Source organism: Kogia breviceps, chromosome 1 (genome assembly GCF_026419965.1).
Source record: "Kogia breviceps isolate mKogBre1 chromosome 1, mKogBre1 haplotype 1, whole genome shotgun sequence".
Taxonomy (NCBI): Eukaryota; Metazoa; Chordata; class Mammalia; order Artiodactyla; family Physeteridae; genus Kogia; species Kogia breviceps.
The window spans coordinates 13878402-13903964 of record NC_081310.1 but is presented as its reverse complement, the minus strand read 5'-3'; the positions used below and the strand labels follow the sequence as shown (position 1 = coordinate 13903964).

Sequence of the window (25563 nt, the reverse complement as noted above, 5' to 3'; positions counted from 1 at the left end):
TGTCCCTATGTAGCCACGAGAAGCAGTCTTATGAATGTCACATCTAACCCCAGCTTCACCAGTCTGTGAGCGCCCAGATAAGGTTTCCATTATCATCCACATTTTTTTTTTTTATTTTTATTTTTTTAATTTGTTTTGCGGTACGCGGGCCTCTCCCTGCTGTGGCCTCTCCCGTTGCGGAGCGCAGGCTCCGGACGCGCGGGCTCAGCGGCCACGGCTCACGGGCCCAGCCGCTCCGCGGCACGTGGGATCCTCCCGGACCGGGGCACGAACCCGCGTCCCCTGCATCGGCAGGCGGACCTCTCAACCACCGCGCCACCAGGGAAGCCCGATCGTCCACATTTTGATGCTTTGAACCATCACCCACATAAGAGGCAGCATTGTCACCCCTCTGATGCTCTTCTCCAAGGCTGCTGGCAACTCAGCTGTCCATCTATTACTGCCTCCGCCTCTGGTCTCCTCTGGCCCTGGACCACCACTCAGGCCCTCATCAACCGCCTCGTGCAGGCTGGGACTGCAGAACTCCCACCCCCTGCAGATGCTGTAGACGCTCTGCTTCTCCTTTGCCTCTGCCTCTCAAGGTGGCGAAGACTCCCCCACTAATTCCACGTAGAACTTCTAAGACTAAGCTGTGACTTTTGATAAACCTTCCCTGAAAACCCCATAGTGGGATGCTGGCAGGAAGTTACCCACAGCGGTGACTTAGATCTCTAACTAGAGCTCACAGGCCCAGGCCCATCCTCCTGGGCCTCCCTGTAGGCTGGCTCACTGCCTGGTTCGGTGGTCACCTCTCTGCCCACCTCCAGGTATGGTACAAGTGGCAGGAGCAAGCTGCTTTCTACCAGCCCCTGACATGTGACCGAGCCAGACTCTGCCTAGTCTAGGACAGGAGGCCTGAGCCTTAGGAACCATGGCCTGAAAACCCAAGCCTCAGCCCTAAGGTTCCCATCAGAGGAAAGAGTATCTCCTTCACACCCTTCAAAGCACCGCCTCCTTGTGAGTGTTTATTTCCCATCCCAGTGTCTGCCTCTTCCTGGAATGATTGACAATAGAAATATCTACTCCTTTTACGTGCATTTGTGTTTCACCAAATATTTATTGAGGCTTCTACTAAGTGCCAGACAATTATTCAGGAGTGAACAAGACAGGCAAGATCCCTGCTGTCACAGACCTTGTGTGTGTGTGTGTGTGTGTGTGTGAGAATACATGAACAGTGGGGTTACAGAGAGGCAAACAAAAAGCCAGTACACAAACCAGAGAATTTCAGAGAGTGGTGAACGCTATAAAGAAAATTAAACAGAATAATGTAATTATGCCTGCTCGGGCTATTTTAGCATGAATGATCCTTTGAATTGAGTTGACGTTTGAGCTGAGCCCTGAATGACAAGACAGAGTCAGTCATGTGAAGATACGAGAGCAAAATGTTCGGACAAAGTGAACAGCAAGTGCAAGGCCTGAAGCCAGGGATGAACTTGGTTTCTTCACATCAAGGGAAGCAAGCCAGTGTGGTTGAAGCTTGGGAGGGTTGGGGAGGGAAGATGATACTAGAAGAGATTCAAGGGATCGGTAAAAGGTGGATCGCGCTCAACCTTGTGGGCTGTGATCAAGAGCTTGGGATTTGTTCTGAGTGTGATGGAAAACTACGGAAGGGTTTAGGCAAAGGAGTAGCACAATCAAATTTACGTTTTTCCAAATCACTCTGGCTCCTATGTAGAAAACTGGCTCTAAGGAGACCAGTGGAGTTTGGAATCTGTTAAAGAGGTCAGGGTAGAATTGACTGTGGCTTGAATTAGAGTGGGAGTTGAGAAGGTCGAGAAATGTGCGTGGATTGGGGATGTATCCAGAAGGTAGAGATGACAAGATTTGTTAATGGACTGAATGTGATACATGAAGGAAAAGTAGTACTTCAGAATGACTTCTGGACTTTGGCCTGGAGTCATTGACTGGGAAGGGAAGGCTGGAAGATGTACAGGTTTGAGGGGATAAGTAGGTAGTTGGAAGTACAAGTCTATAGAACACTCGAGAGAGTTCCGCATGAAGATATATGTATTTGGAATTCATTAGCAGATGAGTAGTATTCAAACCCATGGGCCTGGAGGACACCACCTATGGAGAGAATATAACTAGAGATGAAGAGAGCCTGGGATCAAGCCCTGGGGAATACAAAAATTTAGAGGTCAAGAGTATGGAGAGGAGCTGTCAAGGCACATGAGGTAGAAGGAAAAGTAGATGGGAGGGATGTCCCAGAAGGGAACAGAAAATGTGCCAATGGCGTTGAGAGATCCAGTAAGATGAGGGCAGAGATGTGACCCTGTATTTGGAAACCAGGAGGTCCCTGTGATCGTCACAAGAAAATCAAGTGTTGAAATGGGAAACCTGGTCAGCATGGTTTGAGGGAATAGGGTAGCAACTCTTCAAAGAAGTATAGACGGAAAGAAAAAACAGAGAAATAGGGCAGGAGCCAGGAGACTATGGTGTCAAGAAGTTTTACTCAAAAATCAGTGAAAGATACTAGAGTACATTTAAATGCTAATGGAAATAACCCAGTAGAGGGAGATAAATCAGTGAAGCAAGAGATAATGAGAATAATTGCAGGAGTGAAATCTGTAGCAAGGAGGAGAGGACAGGATCCAGAGCTCAGGTGGACTTCAGTGGGGGCAGAGGTACTTCATCCATAGGAAAAGGAAGGGAGGCAAACAGGGTACGTCTAGATTCACACGCACATGGCAGTGATCATCTATAACATGAGAACATTCCTGTCTGACTGCCTCTACTTTCCTCAGTCAAATATGTGGTTATGTCAACAACCACCTGTGAGGGAGAGAAGGGGGTATTGGCCGTTAGTGGGGAAAGGAGAAGATATTTCTTACTTTGGAAAATGAGAGAGCAAACATATGGTTTTATAGTTGGTAATCATCTATTTAAAAGTTATGGTGAGACATTTAAAGTGAGACCAGTCAATATATTTGAGAGTTTTTCTCCAAACCCAGTTAGAAGCTAAGGTCCAGAGGGAGAGCTGAATTTAACACTAGTTAGAGATTTGCCAGGTGAATATGGGGGAGGGGACAGAGAGTCATAGAGACTTTCAAATTGGTTGTGGAATCTAAGCTGTCTTCAGAAAATACTCTATTCCCCTTCCCTCAGGGGTATGATCTTGCCCTGAGACCCCCAACAAGAAGATCACACCAAAACACAATAGTCCAACCTAAATAGATTTCCAGATCTAGGCTATTTAATCTTAAATAACATTAAAGTATATCAACAATCCAGGAACAACCTGTGGGGAGATTTGCCTCCCAGGGGACTCGGGTATTTGTCCATCTCAAGAGACATAATCGTAGGGCCACGAGCATGTACAGGAAGGTCTCCTGTCTCTCGGGTACACTGAAGCATGAAAAGATGGGGAACCGTCATTCAAAAACATCTACATTCAAGTTCAGTTACTTCTCATCTTCCCCAAAGAACAATGAATCATATGGGTTGGACACGTGCTCTACGTTTGTGTCATGAGCATCCGGATGGTTTTCCCTGGAGCAAAAGAATACTTTGCCCCCGGAGAAGCCCTCTTTTCTTCTATAACTGGTGACAGAAGACAGTGGTTTTTCCATTTGCTGGTCATCAGTTTGTACCTATGTTTTTGTACACGTGTATAACATACATATGTACCTATGTACACGCGTGTGTGCCCACACCGGACACTCACACATTTTCCGCCCTGCCACCCTGGTACAAATGATGAAGCGTTATAATTCCATTTCCCAGTAAATGCTGTGGCAATAGACAGTGTGGATAGGCCCGATTTAGCCTACTCAGGGTGAAATCAGAAGCACTTAATTTTGATAAAATAGGGAATTTGAATACTATTGCCCACTTCTAAAAAAAATAAAAATGGGAGGAAACCCCGTGAGCACTCTTTGAAGTCAAGGAATTAATTTCAGTAACTCTCAGCTTTTCGATATATGCTTACATGGCATCCAACCTTAAAAAAAGAAAAAGCAAAGATCACATTCCCCAGATTCATATCAAAATGCTTCTCCTGGGTTAGGATCATCCAGGTGAGGAATAGGGGGCAGGAGGGGTTAAAAGGGACGAAACAGTGACACCGAGAAATCATAGGCTTTGTTTCCCATCTTCCTGCAGACGTACAATGTCTTCAGTGATGGTGTCCTGGAGTACGCCGGCCTGAATCGTCAATTTCTCTTCCGACGCCTGGACCCCTTCACGCGCTACACGCTGACGCTGGAGGCCTGCACCAGGGCGGGCTGTGCACACTCAACACCCCAGCCTCTGTGGACGGAAGAAGCCGCGCCCCAGTCTCAGCTGGCTCCCACCATCCAGTCTGTGGGGCCCACCAGCGTTGAGCTGAGCTGGTCAGAGCCCGTTAACCCAAATGGAAAGATAATTCGCTATGAAGTGATTCGCAGATGCTTCAAGGGAAAAGCTTGGGGGAATCAGACAATCCAGGATGATGAGAAAATTGTTTTCACAGAATATAATACTGAAAGGAATACGTTTATGTATAATGACACAGGTCTACAGCCATGGATGCAGTGTGAATATAAAATCCACGCTTGGAATTCAGCAGGCCATACCTGCAGCTCTTGGAGTGCGGTGAGGACCCGGCAAGCGCTCCCAGAAGGCCTCTCTCCGCCTGAGATAGCCCAGGTATCCGTGAACCCCCCCAGACTGACGATTTCCTGGATCCCGCCGGCACAGCCCAATGGCATTATCCAGTCCTATAGGCTTCAAAGGAACGAGGTGCCCTATCCCTTCAGCTTTGATGCTGTGACTTTCAATTATACTGATGAAGCGCTGCTTCCTTTCTCCACATACAGGTATGTAGTCACAGCCTGCACCAGTGAGGGCTGTTCCACCAGCGCACCTACCAGCATCACGACCCTCGAGGCTGCCCCTGCAGGGGTCAGCCCTCCAGCTCTTTGGACCATCAGTGCCACTCAGATAAATGTATCTTGGTCACCACCGTCAATGCAAAATGGAGAGATCACTCAGTATTTCCTCAGACTGGATGACAAGGAATACCCAGCCGGGCAGAGCCTGTCCCTGTCGGTTTCCCACCTGCAGCCGTCCACGCAGTACAATCTCTCCCTAGTGGCCTGCACCAACGGGGGCTGCACGGCTAGCGCTGCAGAGTCTGCCTGGACAATGGAAGCCCCGCCACAAAACATGGACCCTCCAAAACTACAAGTCACGGGCTCAGAATCCATCGAGATCACCTGGAAACCGCCAGGAGCCCCAAACGGCCAGATCCGAAGCTATGAACTTAGGAGGGATGGAACCATTGTCTATACCGGCCTGGAAACTCGCTATCACGATTTTACTCTCGCCCCAGGTGTGGAGTATGGCTACACGGTGATGGCCAACAACAGCCAGGGGGGTGTTTTGAGTCCACTCGTCAAAGATCGAACCAGCCCCTCGGCGCCTTCAGGGATGGAGCCTCCAAAGTTGCTGGCCAAGGGCCCTCAGGAGATCTTAGTGAGCTGGGACCCTCCAGTAAGGACAAACGGTCATATCATCAACTACACCCTCTTCGTCCGTGAGCTGTTTGAAAGAGAAACAAACATCGTTCACATAAACACAACCCATAATTCTTTTGGCACACGATCATTCATAGTAAACCAGCTGAAGCCGTTTCACAGGTAGGTGACTAACTCTGGGTCTCCTGAGGACAAGCCACTGCCCCTTTCTGTCGCGTGAGCCCTCGGTCAGTCCCAGTGAAGACTCTAACAGCAAGATGTGTGACATGCCCGAGCCCCTTGCATTGAACCATCCCAGTGGACTAACTACATCCTTATTCAGCCCAAACCTGCTTGATTACTTCTGGAGAGCAAAATTCTTGCAGGTGACACTTTGAGAGTCAGTTTTTTAGAAGTGTTTGCACTTCATCACAATGCCTAGAACCGAGTAGTGGAGAGATAGGGCCGCTTCCCGGAGTCTGGTCCCTCCTGGAAACATGCCAGCCCCTGGTCGGTTCTGAGCACCCCAGTGCGGTTATCTGAACTGAGCTGTGAGGAGAAGGAGTATTATTTTAAAGAATGAAAAAAGGGGCCGTCATTGCAAGCTATCGCCAACCAGAGTCGGACTGATGCAAAATTTGTTCTGGGGCCAGCCCTCCTTATTGAATCCAGCACGTCTTCCAGGAATAATGAGGCTCCTCTGACTATTTCCCCAGCCCTTCAGTCAGCTCTGATCTCATGGTTTCTTGGGACGGCTCCACTTTGCCATGTCCTGTTTTCTTAGTGGTCCCCTCTGAGCTCTCTGATGAGCAAGGGTGTGTGTTGCTTTCCACACAAAGGAATCTGACCGCCAGCCCTCTTCCCATACCTTAAAGAATTGCTTGGCTTTTTTCCCCATCACATTTTAACTAACATACATCCTCAGAGAGAAGAGTAATAAAGGACATTTTACTCTTAAAATTTAGTAAAATGACCAGAACCACTTTAAAAAAGGCTGAGTGTTGATTACCAACTACCATTGATAAAATTCACCTATTATTGTAATGTACTGATGTGTAGATTAGCTCTCTCCTATAATTATCTCTGATATATAGTGCTGTTGAAATGAAACATTCGCAGTCTTATGCATCTCCTAGTGACAATTATTTAGGGTTGCATTAAATATTAAACAGTAATTAAAACTTCCTCAGGTATCTTCCATAGCTAATCTACATGCTCTGTGAGTTGCCTTTTATCTTACTCCGATGCAGGGCATAAAAAAGGCCCATGTTAGCTGCAGAGCTGTACATTTTATCCCGGCTTCCTCTTTACCTGACTGGTACTTGCACGTTTTAAAGATCATATCAGCTTGCTCCCCTCCGAAACTCGTATTCAAAAAGATTTCTAGGCAAAAAAAAAAAAGTTTCTGGATGTGAGAGGGGTACTCTTCCCAGGCTGAAGAAAGAAAGTCTGATTTTTCTGAGAAAGCTAGCCATGCGATTTAAGGCGATGAGAGATGACCCTTCACTGTCTACTCTCATCGAAGATGTAAGTGACATTAATGGCTTAGAATATCAACGGAATATTACTCAGCCATAAATAAGAATGAAAATTTTGTCATTTGCAACACTATGAGCAGACCTGGAGGGTATTTTGCTTGGTGAAATAAGTCAGAGTAAGACAAATCCTGTATGTATTCACTTATATGTGGAATTTGAAAAATAAAACAAATGAATGGATATAACAAAAGAGAAACCGACAGATACAGAGAATAAACTAGTGTTACCAGTGAGGAGAGGAGGGAAGGGCAAGACAGGTGAGGAGGATTAAGACAGACAAGCTGCTGGGTATAAAATAAATAAGGTGTGTGGAAGCAATGTGCAGCTCAGGGAATATAGCCAATATTTTATATAACTTTATAGAGAGTGTAAACAATAAAAACATCAAATCACACACACAAAAATACAGCCAGAATATGACTTCTATATGAAGTTGGGATTCATGTCGTTTGGGGTTTTTCCAGCAGATTAATGTTTACTGAATACTGCAAATTCGTGTGTCCTCCTTGGGGCACCCCCCAGATGGTCCGTAGGAGGAAGGATCCTGAACATACCCTCAGAAGCAGGAGGAATCTGACCCAGAATTTTAAAACCACCAGAGATAATCCAGAAAACAAATAATCCAGACGTGGAAAATCAAAACTGAGTTCTCAGAATTGCTGAGAAGGCAGAGCTGCCATTCACAGCTGTGGGATCTGTTCACCAATTAACCAGCAGCCCATCGCGGTGAAAATAGGTGTGGGAGGAGAGGGAGGGAAGGAGAGCAGAAAAGGAGACTGGGAGACTCCCCAAAGGGAGAGAGAAGTGTAATTAAGAAGAGGGGAAGGGGAACAGAAAGAAAGCAGGAAGTGAGCAGAAAGCAGTGATTATCTGGAAGAGAGAAAGCAGAAAGTAGAGGAGAGAAAAGGCTGGAAGCAAAAGAAATAAAGGGAGAAAGGGAGGTGGCTGGGGCTTGAGGGGAAATTAGGGGTGTCATAAAATCATAAAAATTAGGGGCATGGAAAAGAGGGGGGAAGCACTTGTTTGCAGCCATAGGCACTTAAGACTAACAAAAGCCCCTTTTGTTGGAAGGGGAAAGTCCCTGTTATGTAACTAGACCTTTCCCAGTGTCAGGAGACCCGCTCTGAAGCAAAACATAATTGATTGGTTGAGTTTAACTGGATGGTGATAAGGTGTCTCCATGATTGATAATCTGGTGTGTAGCTGGGTTAACTTTGGCCCCAGAAGTTCCCCATGTGGTGGAAGGGAGCCTGTTTTAAGATGTCAGGTATCAGGTGAGGGGATTTATTACCACAGAGACCTTGACCCCGTGACGTTCCTTCCTGACCTGGAAACGTTCCTGGGGAATCATTTAGCTCCAGCTGCAGAGAGAGGAGGAGCTCAGGGCTGCTGAAAACGCGTTCCAACTCCCAAGATCCGTATTCTCCCTCGCTGTGGTAAGGAACTCTACAGCGTGCCAGAACTTTCCTGCTGGAGAGCATCTTGAAAGTGTATTGATTCAACACATTCCTGTTTAGGGAAGAATCGTACCCACCGTTTCCAGACAGGTGAGCATCTTTCTTTAGTTTGGAAAGCCAGGAGGCTTGAAAATGTGCTGAAATTTCCGTGGAAACATGACTTTGTTTTGTCCTTGAAAAGGGTTCGTTGTAGGTAAGAATAAATATAGACGCGTCTGCCTTTTTTTCAGAAAACACTCGGTCTTTTAAAGATTCTTCCCACAAAAATCGATTTTGCCAATAATGGGTCATTTCTGCCTTGTGTCCTGAAGGTATGAAGTTCGAATTCAAGCCTGCACGAGGCTGGGATGTGCATCAGGTGACTGGACATCCATACAGACCCCTGAGGTTGCACCTCGGAAGCAACCGCCTCCACTTCTAGAGGTACAGATGGCTCCAGGGGGGTTCCAGCCCATGGTTTCCCTTCTGTGGACAGGACCACTCCAGCCAAATGGACAAGTTTTATATTATGAACTGTACAGAAGACAAATAGCAACTCAGCCTGGACAGTCAAACCCAGTGCTAACCTATAATGGAAGCTCAAGCTCTTTTATGGACATGGAACTATTGCCTTTCACGGAGTATGAATACCAGGTAAGAAATGTGTGTTACCAACAACTTACACTGAGATGGGTGTGGGTACACGTCAGCGCCTGTCTGGAAAAAAGTTGCTTGCAATCTAAAAAGCCACTTAGGGCTTCCCTGGTGGCGCAGTGGTTGAGAATCCGCCTGCCGATGCAGGGGACACGGGTTCGTGCCCCGGTCCGGGAAGATCCCACGTGCCGCGGAGCGGCTGGGCCCGTGAGCCGTGGCCGGCTGAGCCTGCGCGTCCGGAGCCTGTGCCCCGCAGCGGGAGAGGCCACAGCAGTGAGAGGCCCGCGTACCACAAAAACCAAAAAAATAAATAAATAAAAAGCCACTTAAAGAAACATGGGACTTATGTAGTTTAATAATATTCTTTTTTTTTTTTTTTTTGGTACGCGGGCCTCTCCCGTTGCAGAGCGCAGGCTCCGGACGCGCAGGCTCAGCGGCCATGGCTCACGGGCGCAGCCTCTCCGCGGCACGTGGGATCCTCCCAGACCGGGGCACGAACCCGCGTCCCCTGTATCGGCAGGTGGACTCTCAACCACTGTGCCACCAGGGAAGCCCTAATAATATTCTTTAAAAAAAAAAAAATTTAAGCAGTAAATGAGGGAGGAAAGGCCGTATTCATTTGCCTTCATTTTCTTGGTTCTTGATCCGTGTGATAGAGGCTTGTTATTCCTATGCAGATTTCTGGTGAAGTATTTGCATTTCTTATGAGTGAAGTGGTTTCTACCATTAAGCTTCTCTCTGTCAGTGTTGCCTTGGCTGGAAATACTCCTTGTGAAAAGATCACTTTGAAAAGAACTCAGGAATTGTACCGAGACAAAATAAAATCGAATGGGCAGGCATCTCCAACCCCTGTGCTCAAAAAAGCCATAGATAGACTGCTGAGAAAAGTCTAGACGCAAACAACTAACCTGTGCATGGAGATGAAGTCAGTTTTGTAGGACAGCCTACAAAAGAGGACTTCGCATATCCCTAAAAAGTCAGGAATTAAGAACACTATTCTGAAGGTATTTTGAAATCACTAGAAGTCTTCCGTTCGGTTCGTTTGGCTTTGCCATCTGGGTGTATTTGCAGTTTTCTTGTAACAAGTAGCTCCAGTTCCTGTGGGGGAGTGAGTCCTCCACCCCCAGCTCAGGCTCGGTGGGAGTGTCAATGTGTCAGGCTGTCACCTAGCCAAGTGTTGGGCACCCGAGCGCTGCTGTGCCCCTCAGACTTGCCTGGGGCCTGATCTTCAGCAAAGTGACTCCGAATTTTCAAAGGTGGAGCTAGGTCGTGATAAAATATCTCTAACATCAGTCCCTGAGCTTTTCTTATCCTCACCATTTCCAAGCCTGGTTCTTCAACTGTTCTTTTAATTACATATATAGTTGTCCCTCGGTATCCAAGGGGAGTTGTTTCCAGGACCCCTGCAGGTACCAAAATCCTCAGATGCTCAAGTATCTTGTATAAAATGGTATAGTATTTGCATATAACCTACGCACATCCTCCCCTATACTTTAATTCATCTCTAGATTATTTATAATACCTAATACAATGTAAGTGCCACGTAAATAGCTGTAAATACAATGTAAACGCTATGTCAGTAGTTGCAGGCATGCAGCAAATTCAAGTTTTGCTTTTTGGAACTTTCTGGAATCCTTTTTTCAAATATTTTTGATCCACAGTTGGTTGAATCCATGGATACAGAAGTCATGGAGAAGGAGGGCTGACTGTACCCCCAATAAATTCCCTTTTGCTTAAGTCAGGACCAGCTTCTCTTGCTTGCAGTTTCAAAGGAAACTTCCTGAATGATGCAAGCACCACGTGCCAGGCACAAGACCAAGTACAATTTTCTAGAAGAGGAAACGGAACCTTGAAAAGCTTACCATAACCAGAAATAATAAGATCACTAAGTCACCAGGAATATGGCGAGCAAATCAATGAGGACAGTGATTAGAAGTAACAGTTTAAATGTGAAAGGAATATGTTTTAGGCCAGTCATGTACAGGACAAGTTTCCCAATGAAGTTAGTAAGAATTGAAAATATAAATGGATTCTTGAATGGTTTGGAGAAATACATAGATATAAACTCATAATCCCTTGTTTGCAATTCCAAATCTAAAAATCTCTTTAAAAGAAGTTGTTGGGTTTTCTTTCTCTCTTTTTGTTTTCGGCCAAGCTGTGCGGCTTGTGGGATCTTAGTTCCCCGACCAGGGATCGAACCCAAGCCCACGGCAGTGAAAGCGCCGCATCCTAACCACTGGACAGCCAGGGAATTCCCCAAAACAAGTTTTTAGCTAGGTTTGGTACAACTCATTCAGCAGCAAAACTCAATCTAAACAAACCAGACTATTTACAGCATTTATTTATCTCATTTAATAAGAATAGTTATATATTTTGCTACAGAAGTATTGTATTCTATTACAAGGGCATTCTGTGGATATTACAAAATATACAGTATATGCATTTTATTAACTTTCCCAAATCTGAAAACATAAAAAAGTATTTAAAAACACTTCAGGTCCCAAGGGTTTAGGGTAAGGATTGTGGCTTATGTCATGAAGAAACAAAATATCTATTGATGCCACAGTTGGAGAAAGAATACTGTTAGAAACAGCCAGAACCTATGTGGCCATCCTTTTGTTCTTTATCATTATCTTTACAGAAAAGTATCAGGTTATCAAAGACCCTTCTATTCTCAATTGTCTAGTTCCCTTTATGAATAAAAGTGCACCTTTGTAAGAGAGCTGGATGGAATCAGCCTGAAATATTTGACCTCTAACTAGACAAAACTAAGTGACCTGTGGATACTGAAAGCAAACCAGTGATTGTAGCTTCTTTGGCATCATACTGTGTCATTGGGTTAAACACTTGGCCACATCATCTGTAAAGTCTTACCTAAGTTTCCTAAGGAATGGTAAACTCCAAGCATGTGTCTTAGCTCTGTCAGTTTTCTTACTGTTGGAGGATGGAGAGAATGAAAAGTGCCCACCAGACTGAGAAGGTATCTTGAGGCCAAAAATTGAGGCAAGCAGCTCCATATAATCAATGGATCGGTTTCTTATACTTACGCACAGGGTGGGATTGAGCGGACAATAGTCCAGAAACACTGGCAGCTGCACGCTGCACCGTCAAGGGACCAATGGGACAGTTTTATAGTTAACCTAGGGTAGGGGGGACGTGCCTGGAAACAGGACGTGCATTCCTAAGTCAAGATTTATGAATCGGTAACTAGTTTTATGGGTACTGGGAACGTGTCAGCGAAGGTCTTCATCGTTGTTTGGGGAGCACAGTTCAGTCCTGGGTAGGGTCAGCGGAAGGCCAGGAGGAAACGTACGAACCCAATATGGCATCAGTGATGCTAACGGCCATATGCTCACCAGAAGCTAAGGACAACCAGTTACCAAGGGACCCACATTTCAGAGGGGAGACAAGTTAAGGACTTCAGGCTATGCTGTCTCTTTTGTAACTGTTACTATCAGCCCTGTGTCAGGCTCCTCCTCCATACTCATATCACCCAAATGAAATTACTTAATTTGCTTTTCACAACACACTGATCTCAAATTTGCATTTACTAGCTAATCCCATGTTGTTACAACATAAGAAGGATAGAGAGCAGAAAAAAAAAAAAAAAAAATCTAGCCTATCAGCCCCAAAACCAAGATCTTACAGGAAATATTTTGAAAAATATAGATTTAGATGCTGAAATAAATGAACTAAAATATTGGATTTACTTAGCCTGTGCAAATGCTAAGTCTTTATAGATCCTGAGTTATCTTCCAAGTCATTTAGGAAGTAATGTACTATAAGAATTGATTTCCCTTTAACAAAAGAACATTTTGTCTTTGAGATGAATTTGAATTGCTCTCAAACCTGTCTGAGGGTTACTTTATCTGCAGGCTGCTTTTCAGAAAACACCTGTATTGTCCTATTGTCATTGGTTCGCCCACCATATCTGTGATCTGACTCTCCTACAGAGGATTGTGTTTTTGAGATAATCCATATATTCGTAGGGGATGGAAACAAAGAACTGAGAAACTGCCCAGAGACGGAAACCTATTCAGCAGAGGGATGGAAGGACCCACGGTCGGGCAGGTAGCCATCCACCTGGTGTGCCTGGAGGGTGTCAGATGTCCCTCCCCACACCCCACTACCTGGCCCTACGTCACTGTATTCATTTCCCGTTTTGAGTTAAATCATTGAAGGTAGCTTCCAAACGTTCCCTATGTTATCGAATGGGGGAGGGTGTCCTGCTGCTGGCGGCTAACAAAATCAATTACATACAAATGTAAATAAAACGGAAAGGTGCCTTTAATCAGAATGCTGGCCATCTGGGGATGGTGGACTTAGTGTCTCCCAAAAACCACCTCCGAGGATTCTGCTCGGCCGTGAAAGCTTTTAAAGGGAAACAGAGAAGTAATCTCAGTTAATCATTGACATAAGGGGTCAGAGTCTTCACATCCCCCACTGTATGCAGGCTTGTGCATCTCTAGATCTCATCTCGGTCACACAGTTTGTTTGGGAGATTACTGAAGGGGAAGGTAGGGAAGAGATCTGGTCATCTGTTAGTTACTTATTCTGCATTTCTACTTCTTTGATCTATGGCAGACAAGTTAGGCCAGGTGTTGTGTGATTAAAAGATTTGAAAGGTGTGCTTGGGCCGGAGATGCGTAGAGCACCCGGGAGCCTGCTTTAAAAGTTAGTTACAATATAGCTTTGCTAAAGTGACAAGACGAGGGGCTTCTTGCTGAGGGCGGTTTCCTGCAAAGAGCTGCTTACAAATGCCCACTTGTCAGACATCATTCCATTTCTATGGGATCAGGGGCAGAGGTCTATCTTCCGTAACTTTTTCATGCTGACATGGGCACCATATTCTTTATTTTTTCTTAATTAATTTTTATTGGAGTATAGTTGCTTTACAATGTTGTGTTAGCTTCTGTTGTAAAACAAAGTGAACCAGCTCTATGTATACATATATCCCCTCTTTTTCGGATTTCCTTCCCATTTAGTTCACCACAGAGCATTGAGTTCCCTGTGCTATACAGTAGGTTCTCATTAGTTACCTATTTTATACATAGTATCAATAGTGTATATATGTCCATCCCAATCTCCCAACTCATCACCCTCCTTCCCCCCTTGGTGTCCATACATTTAGGCACCGTATTCTCAGAGTCGAAGATGTCGACATAGGTCTGTAGCATCTCTTTGCTGACAATTTTAGTTGTCTGCTTACATATACGGGCAGAGCAAGCTACGATTATTTTGATGCCTGCAAAGGTAGAGATTATTATGAGCAATAATGTTAATCCCATTGTCTTGAGGCCAGTTCTTGGAATTGTGCTAGCCATAGACTCAGTACTACTCAAGATGGAGCAATTATGCCATGGCTACAGTCTGGTCATCATGCAGTTAGATTTTTTTCCTCTGGTGGCAGTTACAGTATCTATAAAACAACTCAGGAATGTGCGTCAGACACTGAGTCTGCGACTCTCTTGTCCTCACCATTAACTGCTCGGTTTTGTAGTCGGAGGGGTGAGGAGGCCCTGCCAGATTCTGCTCGGTTCCACCTAGTCTAAATTAATTCATCAATCTGATGACCGATGATAGAGCTCTGGGGTAAAGAGTACAGCGTGGATAAATTCAGATGAACAGGAGGGTCAAGAAATACCTGGAGAAAGAGACTCTTACTGAGAGAGGGGAGAATCATTTGCTACAGAAGATCTTGGAGGCAAGGACCAGCAGATGTCACCTCACAATGACTCACACGTCAGTATGGGTACCGGCATGTCTGAAGGTGGGCGGAAGCTGTGTGATTTTACAAGCACCTTCTGAGTTTTCGGTGATACCTCAAAATTGAACGCCCTAAGGGTAGTAGCTCTCGGGGTCTATAGTACAAAAGGATTGCCCAAAGAGCGCGTTCAAAATGCAGATGCAGAGGGGTGGAGTGGCCATTCCCAGAAGTCTGCATTTTTAACCAGCAGCTTAGATGGTCCACAACCTACTTTTTTGAGAAATACTGCCCCGGAGGGTACGGCCATGTTGTTACGCTACTTAAGCCTGATTTTCTGGTGCCGCTTTCCTAAATCGGGGTTCTCAGCCCTAACTGCACATTAGAATCACCTGGGGAAGTTTAACAACATTCTGGATGCCAAGGCCCCACCCGCCTGTAGTTCTGCTTATGGGGTGGGTCGAGGCATCAGTGCATTTCAAAAGGTCCCTAGGTGATTCTAATGTACCGCGCCAGCGTTGAGAGTCACAGTCCTAAACCATCGTAAACTGATTGCCTAAGTAAGTGAAGCCAGCTCCCCTCAAGTGCCTAATTTACACGATGATAATTGACGACCAACCTATTTACCTTGGTCTGTCCGTGGCTTTCCTGAATCAGAGTCGTATTTATTGTTTTGGGTGAAGCTGGAAAGGTAGACAGAATATATTACCTGCTAAGCTCACGTCTTCGATTAATCAAATAAGTTCTTTTACTCTTCCTCCTGGATTTTATTTGGTTTTGGTTATCATTGTTTCATTTTGTTTTGTTTCTCACTTGGGAGGCCTGGATTTTGGTTGGAAGAGTAACGTTCATCGTCATTTAAAACAGGAACCTGGGCTTCCCTGGTGGCGCAGTGGTTGAGAATCCGCCTGCCGATGCAGGAAACACGGGTTCGTGCCCCAGTCCGGGAGGATCCCACGTGCCGCGGAGCGGCTGAGCCCGTGAGCCATGGCCGCTGAGCCTGCGCGTCCGGAGCCTGTGCTCCGCAACGGGAGAGGCCACAACAGTGAGAGGCCCGCATACCGCAAAAAAAATAAAAATAAAAAATAAATAAAACAGGAACTTTCTAGTTTTGATCCATTTCAACACAGCTTTTTACAATTCTGGGATTCTGAAGGATCAAACTCTGAAGGATCAGCTTTCATAAAACGAGTAAAGATCCGAAATTGAAATCACAGAAATTTGGAATTTTTGAAAAAGTATTTCACAAGCGTGAATGGGCTGGCTTTGCAGAGTGATGCAGTGCAGGGTCTCATCAGAGAACAAACATTTGGGAACTTCAGATATAATTTTATTTACCCAAATCCCGTTTTCAAACAACCCTATAAATGTGTGATTCATACATAAGTGAGGTCCATCTTTACTAAATGAAATTCTTCCCATGCACAGACCTTTTCGTTAAATGAAGATTACAGGCTTGCTGTGCTACAGAATACACATCCAGCAGTTTTTTTTTTTCACAGACAGTACTCATTTCTATCATCAACCCTCTCAAAATTGGGATCTACTAATATATACGATATAAAGCTCCAAATTCTATGTGGGGAAGTTTCTAATTGTTCAGCAAGCAGATTAAAACAGTGGTCTCTGCAGCTTTCAGGGACGGACCTGGGGGTGAGTCTGCTTTTATAAGAAACTTCAGTTTTGACCTGTGGGGAGAGAGCTGAGGCCGCTGAGGAGTTCTCAGTACTTGTGCATTCGTATTCATACTCTCGCTGAAGGCGATGACTCACCACGGATTTGCTGGGGCCGCCATGGCCCCCCTTTCATTGAACCCTGCTCTCGGTGACTTAATTCGTTTTCCTGAAACTTCCCCACTTTGACAGATTTTTTTCCCTAAGCACCCACGCGCACCCAGAGTCTCCAAAGGCTTCTGGGGCCTCGAGACTGGACCACTGAGACCCGACAAGTCAGCCTTGGAGGAAACCCCATGTATGACTCACTCGAGTGTGGGTCTGATCTTGGCGCTGCTGCTATGGAAGGTCCCCAGGACAGCAGCGTGCTACTTACTAACAGACCAACGCTGGCCCCGAACGATTCAGTCTGAAGGTTTACGCGGGAGAGGATGGAGGAATGGTTAGAGGGCAGACGGTCAAGTGGGTCCTTACTGTTCCTGCCAAAAGCAGCTGTGTGGCGGCTCCAGGAGGGAGCAGCGGAGACGCTCTCTGTGCCAGCCCCACGAAAGGCTGCAACTGTGTGGATGAGAAGCTAGAAAGGAGAAGCAGAAAAGACAGCAGCTTTTAGTCCTTTGCCCCTATTTCTGGATCCTTGAGTAAATTAACCTCCTTCAGCCTTTCCTCACCTGGAAATGGTTCACTCCAGGGCTAGATTCTGGGGGCGTAAGTGAGGGTCATCTACAACCATACGCTTTTAAAAATTCTCATCAAACATTGGCTTCTCTTGATTGGCCTTGGTCATCTATGATTTGTAAAATCTCACAGAATCTTTTCTGGCCCTAAGAGATTTGATTTTCTAACAGTTTTTAGCTTTACGTTGTATCAAAGCAAGTGACTATATAAACAACAAGGTCCTACTGTATAGCACAGGGAATTATGTTCAATGTCGTATGGTAAACCATAATGGAAAAGAATATGAAAAAGAACACATATGTATAACTGAGTCACTTGGCGGTACAGCAGAAATGAACACAACATTGGAAATCAACTGTACTTTGATAAATTTTTTTTTTTAAAAGCAAGTGAGGATATGAGACCAGCTTCATACACTAATAGTCGTGTCATTATCCACCACCAAAATGGTTATGTGGAAGGATCCAGAGCGGTGTTTCTGAAACCTAATTTATTTATGTACTAATAAATTGATTGAATGAATTAGAAGTATATTATAAAATATAAATGTAAATAAATAATAAACCTAATTTTTTTAGTTTACTAAATAAGAGTCCCACTTAGGCCCTCAAGAAAATCTACATCATCAGTAAGGTGTCAGGACTGTTTCACTCCAAGTGATAGAAAGCCAACGTTCCCTTAAATGGAAGAGAATTGTTTCTGCTCACCTGTCTGGGAAAGGGACTAAAGAAGTTCCTTGAAACCAAGGAAAAGGTGCAAACACTTTTTTTCTCTCAAGAATCCCTCTGGGAGCCTGAGATGCAGGATTTGATACTGTTGGATCCATTCCTTCTCTCCTTCCTTCACCTCAGGTTGCCTTGATTTGGCTTCATTTTTTACATCTTTATTGGATTATGTTTGCTTTACAGTGTTGTGTTTATTTCAGCTGTACAACAAAGGAATCTTCTATATATATACATATATCCCCTCCCTCTTGGGTCTCCCTCCCACCTTCCCTATCTCACCCCTCTAGGTCACAAAGCACCAAGCTGATCTCCCTGTGCTATACAGCAGCTTCCCACTAGCTACCTGTTTTACACATGGTAGTGTATATATGTCAATGCTACTCTCTCAGTTTGTCCCATCCTCCCCTTCCCTGCCTATGCCCACAAGTCCATTCTCTTCGTCTGTGTCTCTATTCCTGCACTGCCACTAGGTTCATCAGTACCATTTGTCTAGATTCCATATCCATATATGTGTTAATATATGGTATTTATTTTTCTCTTTCTTTTTTTTTAGATGTTGGGGGTAGGAGTTTATTAATTAATTTATTTATTTTTGCTGTGTTGGGTCTTCGTTTCTGTGCGAGGGCTTTCTCTAGCCGCGGCGAGCGGGGACCACTCTTCATCACGGTGCCTGGGCCTCTCGCTATCGCGGCCTCTCGTTGCGGAGCACAGGCTCCAGACGCGCAGGCTCAGTAGTTGTGGCTCACGGGCCTAGTTGCTCCACAGCATGTGGGATCCTCTCAGACCAGGGCTCGAACCCATGTCCCCTACATTAGCAGGCAGATTCTCAACCATTGCGTCACCAGGGAAACCCCTATTTTTCTCTTTCTGACTTACTTCACTCTGTATGACAGACTCTAGGTCCATGCACGTCACTACAAATGACTCAACTTCATTCCTTTCTATGGCTGAGTAATATTCCATTGTATATATGTACCATATCTTCTTTATCCATTCACCTGTTGATGGACACTTAGATTGCTTCCATGTCCTGGCTATTGTAAATAGTGCTGCCTCATTCTATACCAGACTCTCTCCGGGCGTCAGAGAAAATCACTACCCGAGCACTGCGTGATCCCAACCTTCTCTGTGCTTTGGTTTCCTTGTCTTTAAAATATCGATAGGAGCACCACTGTACTCCTTGGCTTGCTTTGGGATGAAATGTGTTGATAGGTGAATATGCTTAGGACAGTACCTCATACATAGAAGCTATTCAACTAGCATAATAATAACAGGTATTATTATTATTACCCCCCCACCTCTGAGTGGAAAGAGGACTTCTGTCATCCAGTATCCATAAACCAACCAAGGGCAGGACTCTTACTGACATCCTAGCACCGTGTACGTTCCTGTGAGCAAGAGAATGAACGACCATGATCGAATAGGCCTGGGCATCGGGCCGCCCTCCTTTAGTCAGGGTTTCATGGGTATGTGGGAAACACTTTCAGCCAGAAACCAGAGCTGCCCCCGCAACTGCACACAGCAGCCATGCTACTGTGAAATCGTCAGAATCCTTGATGCTCACAACCGTTCTGTTTTCCAGATGAAAAAACTGAGTGAAAATCATACAGTTTGGGCAAGATACTTAATTTCTTATAGCCTCACTTGCTCATTAAAAAATGGGTATATTGGGGACTTCGCTGGCTGTTCAGTGGTTAAGACTTCGCCTTGCAATTCAGGGGGTGCAGGTTCGATCCCTGGTCGGGGAGCTAAGATTCCGCATGCCTCGTGGCCGAAAAAACAAAATATAAAACAGAAGCGCTATTGTAACAAATTCAATGAAGGCTTTGAAAATGGTCCACATCAAAAAAAAAAAAAATCTTTAAACAAAAAGGGTGTATGATGAGAACTAAGAAATTTTGTGTGTCCAGCAGGATACCTGCTACACAGTAGGGCCACCTCCCCACTCTACCCTCAGCCTCCCACTAAATAAAAGAAGGAGGTGCTTTCTTCCAAGAGGGAAAAGAGCCAGGTTAACAAAATTCTTATGTCACTAACAGTCATTAATCCAGTGTTAGAATGTAAACATCTCTAACCAAGAGCACAGTTGGCTCTGAAGGTGTGATGCCCTTTTGATGAGACAGTTCAACCTTTCTGGTACTCGCTACTCTCTTCCCAGGAAAAGAATAACTTGCGCACGTTCCCACGGATAAGATTCTCTCCAACTCTGACAGTCTGATTCTACATTTCTGTGACTGGCACCTTGCTTCAGATTGCTTGTTTTCTCTTGCCATCACCCTTAACTCATTCCTTTCCTAAGAGTTTTTTGGTATCATATTTAGAGAAAATTCATTGAGCATGTTTTCTGTTTGGCTTTGGGCTTGCATTTAATCAGGGATGGATCTCCCTAATATATTTCTGACCGGTGTGGAGGCTGTTGTCTGGTTAGTTTCTCCTACGCAATCTAAGCTGCTCCCACCCACGACTCCCCACAGCTCAAGGTTTTAAATGATTTATTGATATTGGCTGACTCAAGCCGTGCATGCGTTCTAACACCTTAGAGCCTGAGCGCCACAGCTTAGACTGAAGGCCATCAGGACATTTCGTGAATGGAAATCTGAATTCTGGCACTCGGGCCGGAGACCATGTCCTTTTTGGCCATCAGGTCTTTGGTTGCAACAGGAGGTCATCTCTACCTGTGGGTGTGTGAGGGCACACGGGAGCACGTCTGTTCTTTTTCTGTCCCTCTTGGCATCCCCTAGGGCTCTACTCCTAAGCCCCTTTCGTCAGCGATCTCTACGTTGCCTTTGGGACAAGTTACTTGTCTGAAGATGGGTTGCTTCTCACCTTCCTGTTGACCCAGCTCACTTAAGCCATGATTGATCCTCCCGCCTCTGTGCTGGAAGCTTGTTTGCTGGACATAAAACATTCAATGCAACCAAATTTCCTCCGAGTGAACGTAGGTAATGTAGAATTCCAACCTGCCCTCATGGCTTTTCACAAATGGTTCTTGCTTAGCGAGGTAGCCATAACAATGAAGGTCCTCCAAAGTCACCTGAAACTTCGGAAAGGGTGAGGCATGTTTTCCTTCTTTCCCTTTATCTTCTAAGTTGAGGATTTAATAACTTGTAGTTATTAAGCAGCCACCAAGTTCAGAGTGTATGTCTAGTTGCTAGGATTGGTGCAAGAGGCTAAAAACCATGGACTCTACCCCTCAGGCGCTTAAAGTTTAGTTGATAAGACAAAGAAACACACCCACGAACAATGTATTCGTAACAACATACAGATAGTAGTGTAAGCTGCGAACAGAGAGATCTGAATGATGGCACAGGACAGACCTAGGGAGAAACAGACAATTCCTCATCTTCAGGGACTGCCCAGTCCCCACACCAAACTCTGCTGGACACTCTCATTCCACTCTCTGGCCAGATGGTCTCGAGGAGCATGGGTGGTTCCTTGATATTAAAGATGAGAATCATTCCATAGAGACATGAGGAGGGACTATTTCTCTATGTCTGCAGTCTCACAAAAAATGCTCTTCCGAATCTCTCTATCCTTATGAGCAAATGCATCTCTCAGCCTACACACTGTTATCGGTACCTTGGAAGGGTTCAAAACGTTCTCCCCTCCAGCAGTCAGAATCTCAGCAGGAAGCAGTATATTCAAAAGGACATTTAAAGAGAATTTAATGAAAAGACTTTATGGAGGTATGGGCAGGATTAAGAGAATCAACAAGGGATATTAACGTATTCTGGGACTAGCCATAGCCAGAAGCCATCACCTCTAGACCTAAAAGGACAAGAGGAAGAAACTGTTTCCGGAACCCAGTAAATGCTATAGCCAGTGGGGTGAGGCTGCCATTTAGAAGCTGTGCTCATAGAGGAGGAACGCAGCCTGTTGCCAAACCAGGATGCCAAAGAGAGAGAGAAGGAGAAAACAAAACCTTTCTCCGTCTTTTGTAAAGCAGTTTGCAGAACCAGCTTCAAGGGCTGGAGCAGGGAACGGAGCAGGGAAGGGCCGAGAATGGATCTGGGGACAAACAGAGAATACCCAGCACATCCCCTGTACCCCAGATTGGCACTGCTTCTCATCCATGTTGTGACAATACCTTCTCCAGTAGAATTCTTTTTGGGCTAAAGGATCACCTGGCAAGCTTTTGCTTGCCACCCTGTGATTATTGATAGAACACTAGGTAACTCTGAAGGCTTTAGGACGATTGCACTTAAGTACTTGGGCTAATGGTGTATTTCCATTAAATGCCAAATAAATGTCTTGGTCTCTATGAAGCAATCAAATCTACAGATGGTGACAAAAACGTTAACATATAGTGCCGTCGATGAAAATCTTTACGAAGATGGTCGAGGCTTTCTCTTGTAAATTGATTTATCTATCTGTTGATGGATCTGATCATTACTAAGATGCCTATAAGTGTCTAGGAGACTGTACAGTTCTCTCCCAAAGGCATATTTTCAATGGAAATTGGAAACAAAGTTCTTCACTTAGAAGAATCCATTGAATTGCTCCACCATTTTCTTTTTACATACTTTGGGGTGCTTTTGAGAAATTGTAATTAATAATAATGTTAAATGAAGGATGCCACCCAGTCAACAGATTTTGATGCAGCAATATTTCTGAAAAACCAGGCTTTTATTTATTCTAACCCTCAGAGTTCTAGAGTGAAGTACCCAGAGACAGAGACACAGAGAGATGAGGGCTGACCTCAGAATGCAGTGAGGGTTTTCAAATCTATTGTCGATCTGTAACAGCTAAATGGACCCAGAAGTGAGTTACAGAATTGCTATCTAGTCTCACTTTCTCTTCCAAGGGGTCATATCCTGACTTTTCACACAAATAATATAATAATAACCATCGCTATGTACTTAGTGCTAGCTATGTGCTAAAGACTGTGTTAAAAATCTTACATACATTAACTCATAATAATCATCTGAGGAAAGGATTATTCTGAATAATTACCCTTAGAAATCCGAGGCACTGCGAGGTTAGTTAACATACCCAAGGATGCAGCTGGTAAGCAGGAGAACTCGAATTTGAACATAGAAATTCAAGTTCTAAAGACTGTGTTCTTACATTCACCCTCCGGTTACTCCAAATTGTGTTTGTGTAGAGCTCTGGGGCTTTCAGAATATTAATAAAATATTTATAAATGTACTTACCACCGCTGCATTCCTCAACATTTATAGCAACTTTATTGCACGTAAATCTCAGAATAGTCCGGTGAGGTAGAGATTATTTTTTCCATATAATCAGGAAACCGAATGACCCAGTGAGGGGCCCAATCAGAAAATGTTAAGAGTCACAACTTGGGTCCAGATGTTCTGATGCCAAATCCCATCTTCATTCTGCTGAAGCACAGTGTCCTCAAGTCACACCCATCAGGAGCGTGAACTCCTGACTCTGCAAAGATAAACTGACTTGAGTTGTAATCTAGGCTGCATGACTTATTGGTTCTCTGTCCTCAGCCAGTAATTTACTCTCTAAGCCTCAGTTTCCTTACCTGTAAAATTGGGAATGAAAAAGCCTACCTTAGTAGTTTTACTCACCAGGGTTCTTAGTCTCCTTAATCAATATAAATTGATCAGAGGCCAGACAAGAAATTCAGGCAAGGCTTTACTGGGACCCCTGCTGCAGCAGGAGGGAAGCGAGAACAAGCAACAGGTTTCCTTGCTTTCTCACCAAGGCGGCGGGGAGCTGGTTCCTTACATGGGGCGAGGGGAGGGATGTGTCCGTGGGTCGGGTCAGAGGGTGGCTTAGGTGATCTGCCCACCCCTTTGGTGATGTTGAGTGTAGGGGGCATGTGCAGTCCCCCACTTGTGCTCCTGGCCCTTCAGAAGTGGCAGTTGGCTTTTTGGGGTCTTCTTGTATCTTGTTGTCCATAATTTTGCCCCAAACTTGCATGCACGTAGTTATTTTTAGTCCCTTATAGTTTCTTTGTATTTTGTAGCTCGAGGAGACGTTTGTCCAGATGTAGGCACTGCAGCAAAGGGTCTCAGGTCCCAGCCCGTTTCAGTAGGATTGCTGTGAGCTTTAAATAAGTTAATTTAAAGGCCAGGACAGTGTCACTCACATTTAAGATATAAATATATAGGAATTAGTCAATATCCAGTTTTCCCTCTACAATGTAAATCAGATAGTCGCTCCTTTACTGGGAACCCTCCCTTGGCCTCCCATGAAATGCAGACTCCTCTCTGGCCCAGTGAGGTCTTTCATGGTCTGACTTTTGTCCACATCTGTCGTCATCCTGTCACTCTCTGGCCCTTACTCTCCAAGTCCAGCTGCACCAGACTTTTTTGAGACTCCAGCCTCATGGCCTTTTGCACTTGCCCTCCCTTTGCCTAGAACGTTCTTCCCCCAGGTCTTCATATGGTGGCCTCCTTCTTGTCCTTAGTATCCCAGCTCGATTATCACCTCCTGAGAGCACCTCCTGGACAACTGAACCATTCTCTACTCCACTGCTATATGCTGTAAGTTGTTTGCTTTCTAGCATGTATCATCACCTTTTTGTTTTGTGTTTATTGGCTGGCTCTCCCTAACAGGGTGTTAACTCCAGCCTTGTTCACTGTTGTCTCCCCAACTCATAGAATAGTGCCTTCACATAGAATGGCTCAGTGAGTATGGATGATAAATAATCTTACCTAGTTAACTATACTGTCACTTCTTGAGATGTTAATCATGATTGGTGATTGTGAGCTTAGCTTACGCTAGCAACTAATTATGGAGAAAGGATATGTGTCCAGTGTTACGTTAGTAGGGTATAGTTATGATCTCAGTTAACACAGTGGAATTTACATGCATTTACACATGTTTGGAACAGTAGGGAAAGTATCTGAGTAGTATTTGCCTCTGTATAACAGGCAATATTGTTTAAAGCATGACACGTGGCAGCAGGTATGGATGCTGTGAGGTTTGCGGTCATCGTCACCACTTCACTTTGGGGCTGTTCTCTGCAGAAACAGCCAGTCCATGCAGGGGTCAATGACAGCTCTAGGGCAGGATCTCAAATACTTACAAGATGTGTCCAGACCCTCCTTCAATTGAAAAAAGTAGAGAGTTCAGGCCTTTACATCACATACCTGTATTAGAAGGCTGGCCCTACCACATACCAAGGTGCATAAACTTCTCTGTGCCTCTGTTTCCCTGTGTGTAAACTGGTGATGACGCTAATACCAGCCTCATAGGATTGCTGAGAGGATGAAATAAATTAGTACATGTAAGACCCTTATAAAAGTATAAGTGCTCAATAAAGCCATGACCTACTTTTACGTATCCTCCATGAGAACTGGATGGGACTGGGTTCCTATTTTCTCTCAGGGAGAGCAGACACAAGCAATAAAAAGGAGTATGATAAATTCCAAATTTTCATTATCATTAAGAACATCACATGGAAGCTAGTTTCAGAATTCCCCACTAATACTGAAGCCAATTTCCCCCTCCTTCTATTTTAGAAGAGAGCCATTAATATTTATAGAGCACCCACAAAGGGCAAGGCTGTGTGCTCAGCAGTAGTAACAGAAGACACCCATTTCTAGCAAGGAAAATGTCTTGTAATCTCTTTACTCGCTTCATATCTCTGAATTTCAAAAGCACCAGTAGAAAAGGAACACAATGTTCTCCTGTACCCCTCGTCCCCTGGGTCCCAGAATTCAATTAAAATCGTGTTCCATCTTGCCTGATCCAAAGTGTTTTA

General features: G+C 44.8%; 1 protein-coding gene across 1 annotated transcript in view; it reads left to right on the top strand.

Moving 5' to 3' along the window:
* USH2A (usherin) overlaps nt 1-25563 on the top strand; it is an 833496-nt gene that overhangs the window by 745047 nt on the left and 62886 nt on the right. Inside the window, exons 63-64 of the mRNA XM_059039022.2 lie at nt 4141-5657; nt 8781-9102. Of these exons, the coding sequence (XP_058895005.1) occupies nt 4141-5657; nt 8781-9102 (1839 nt within the window). The remainder of the gene's footprint in view (nt 1-4140; nt 5658-8780; nt 9103-25563) is intronic.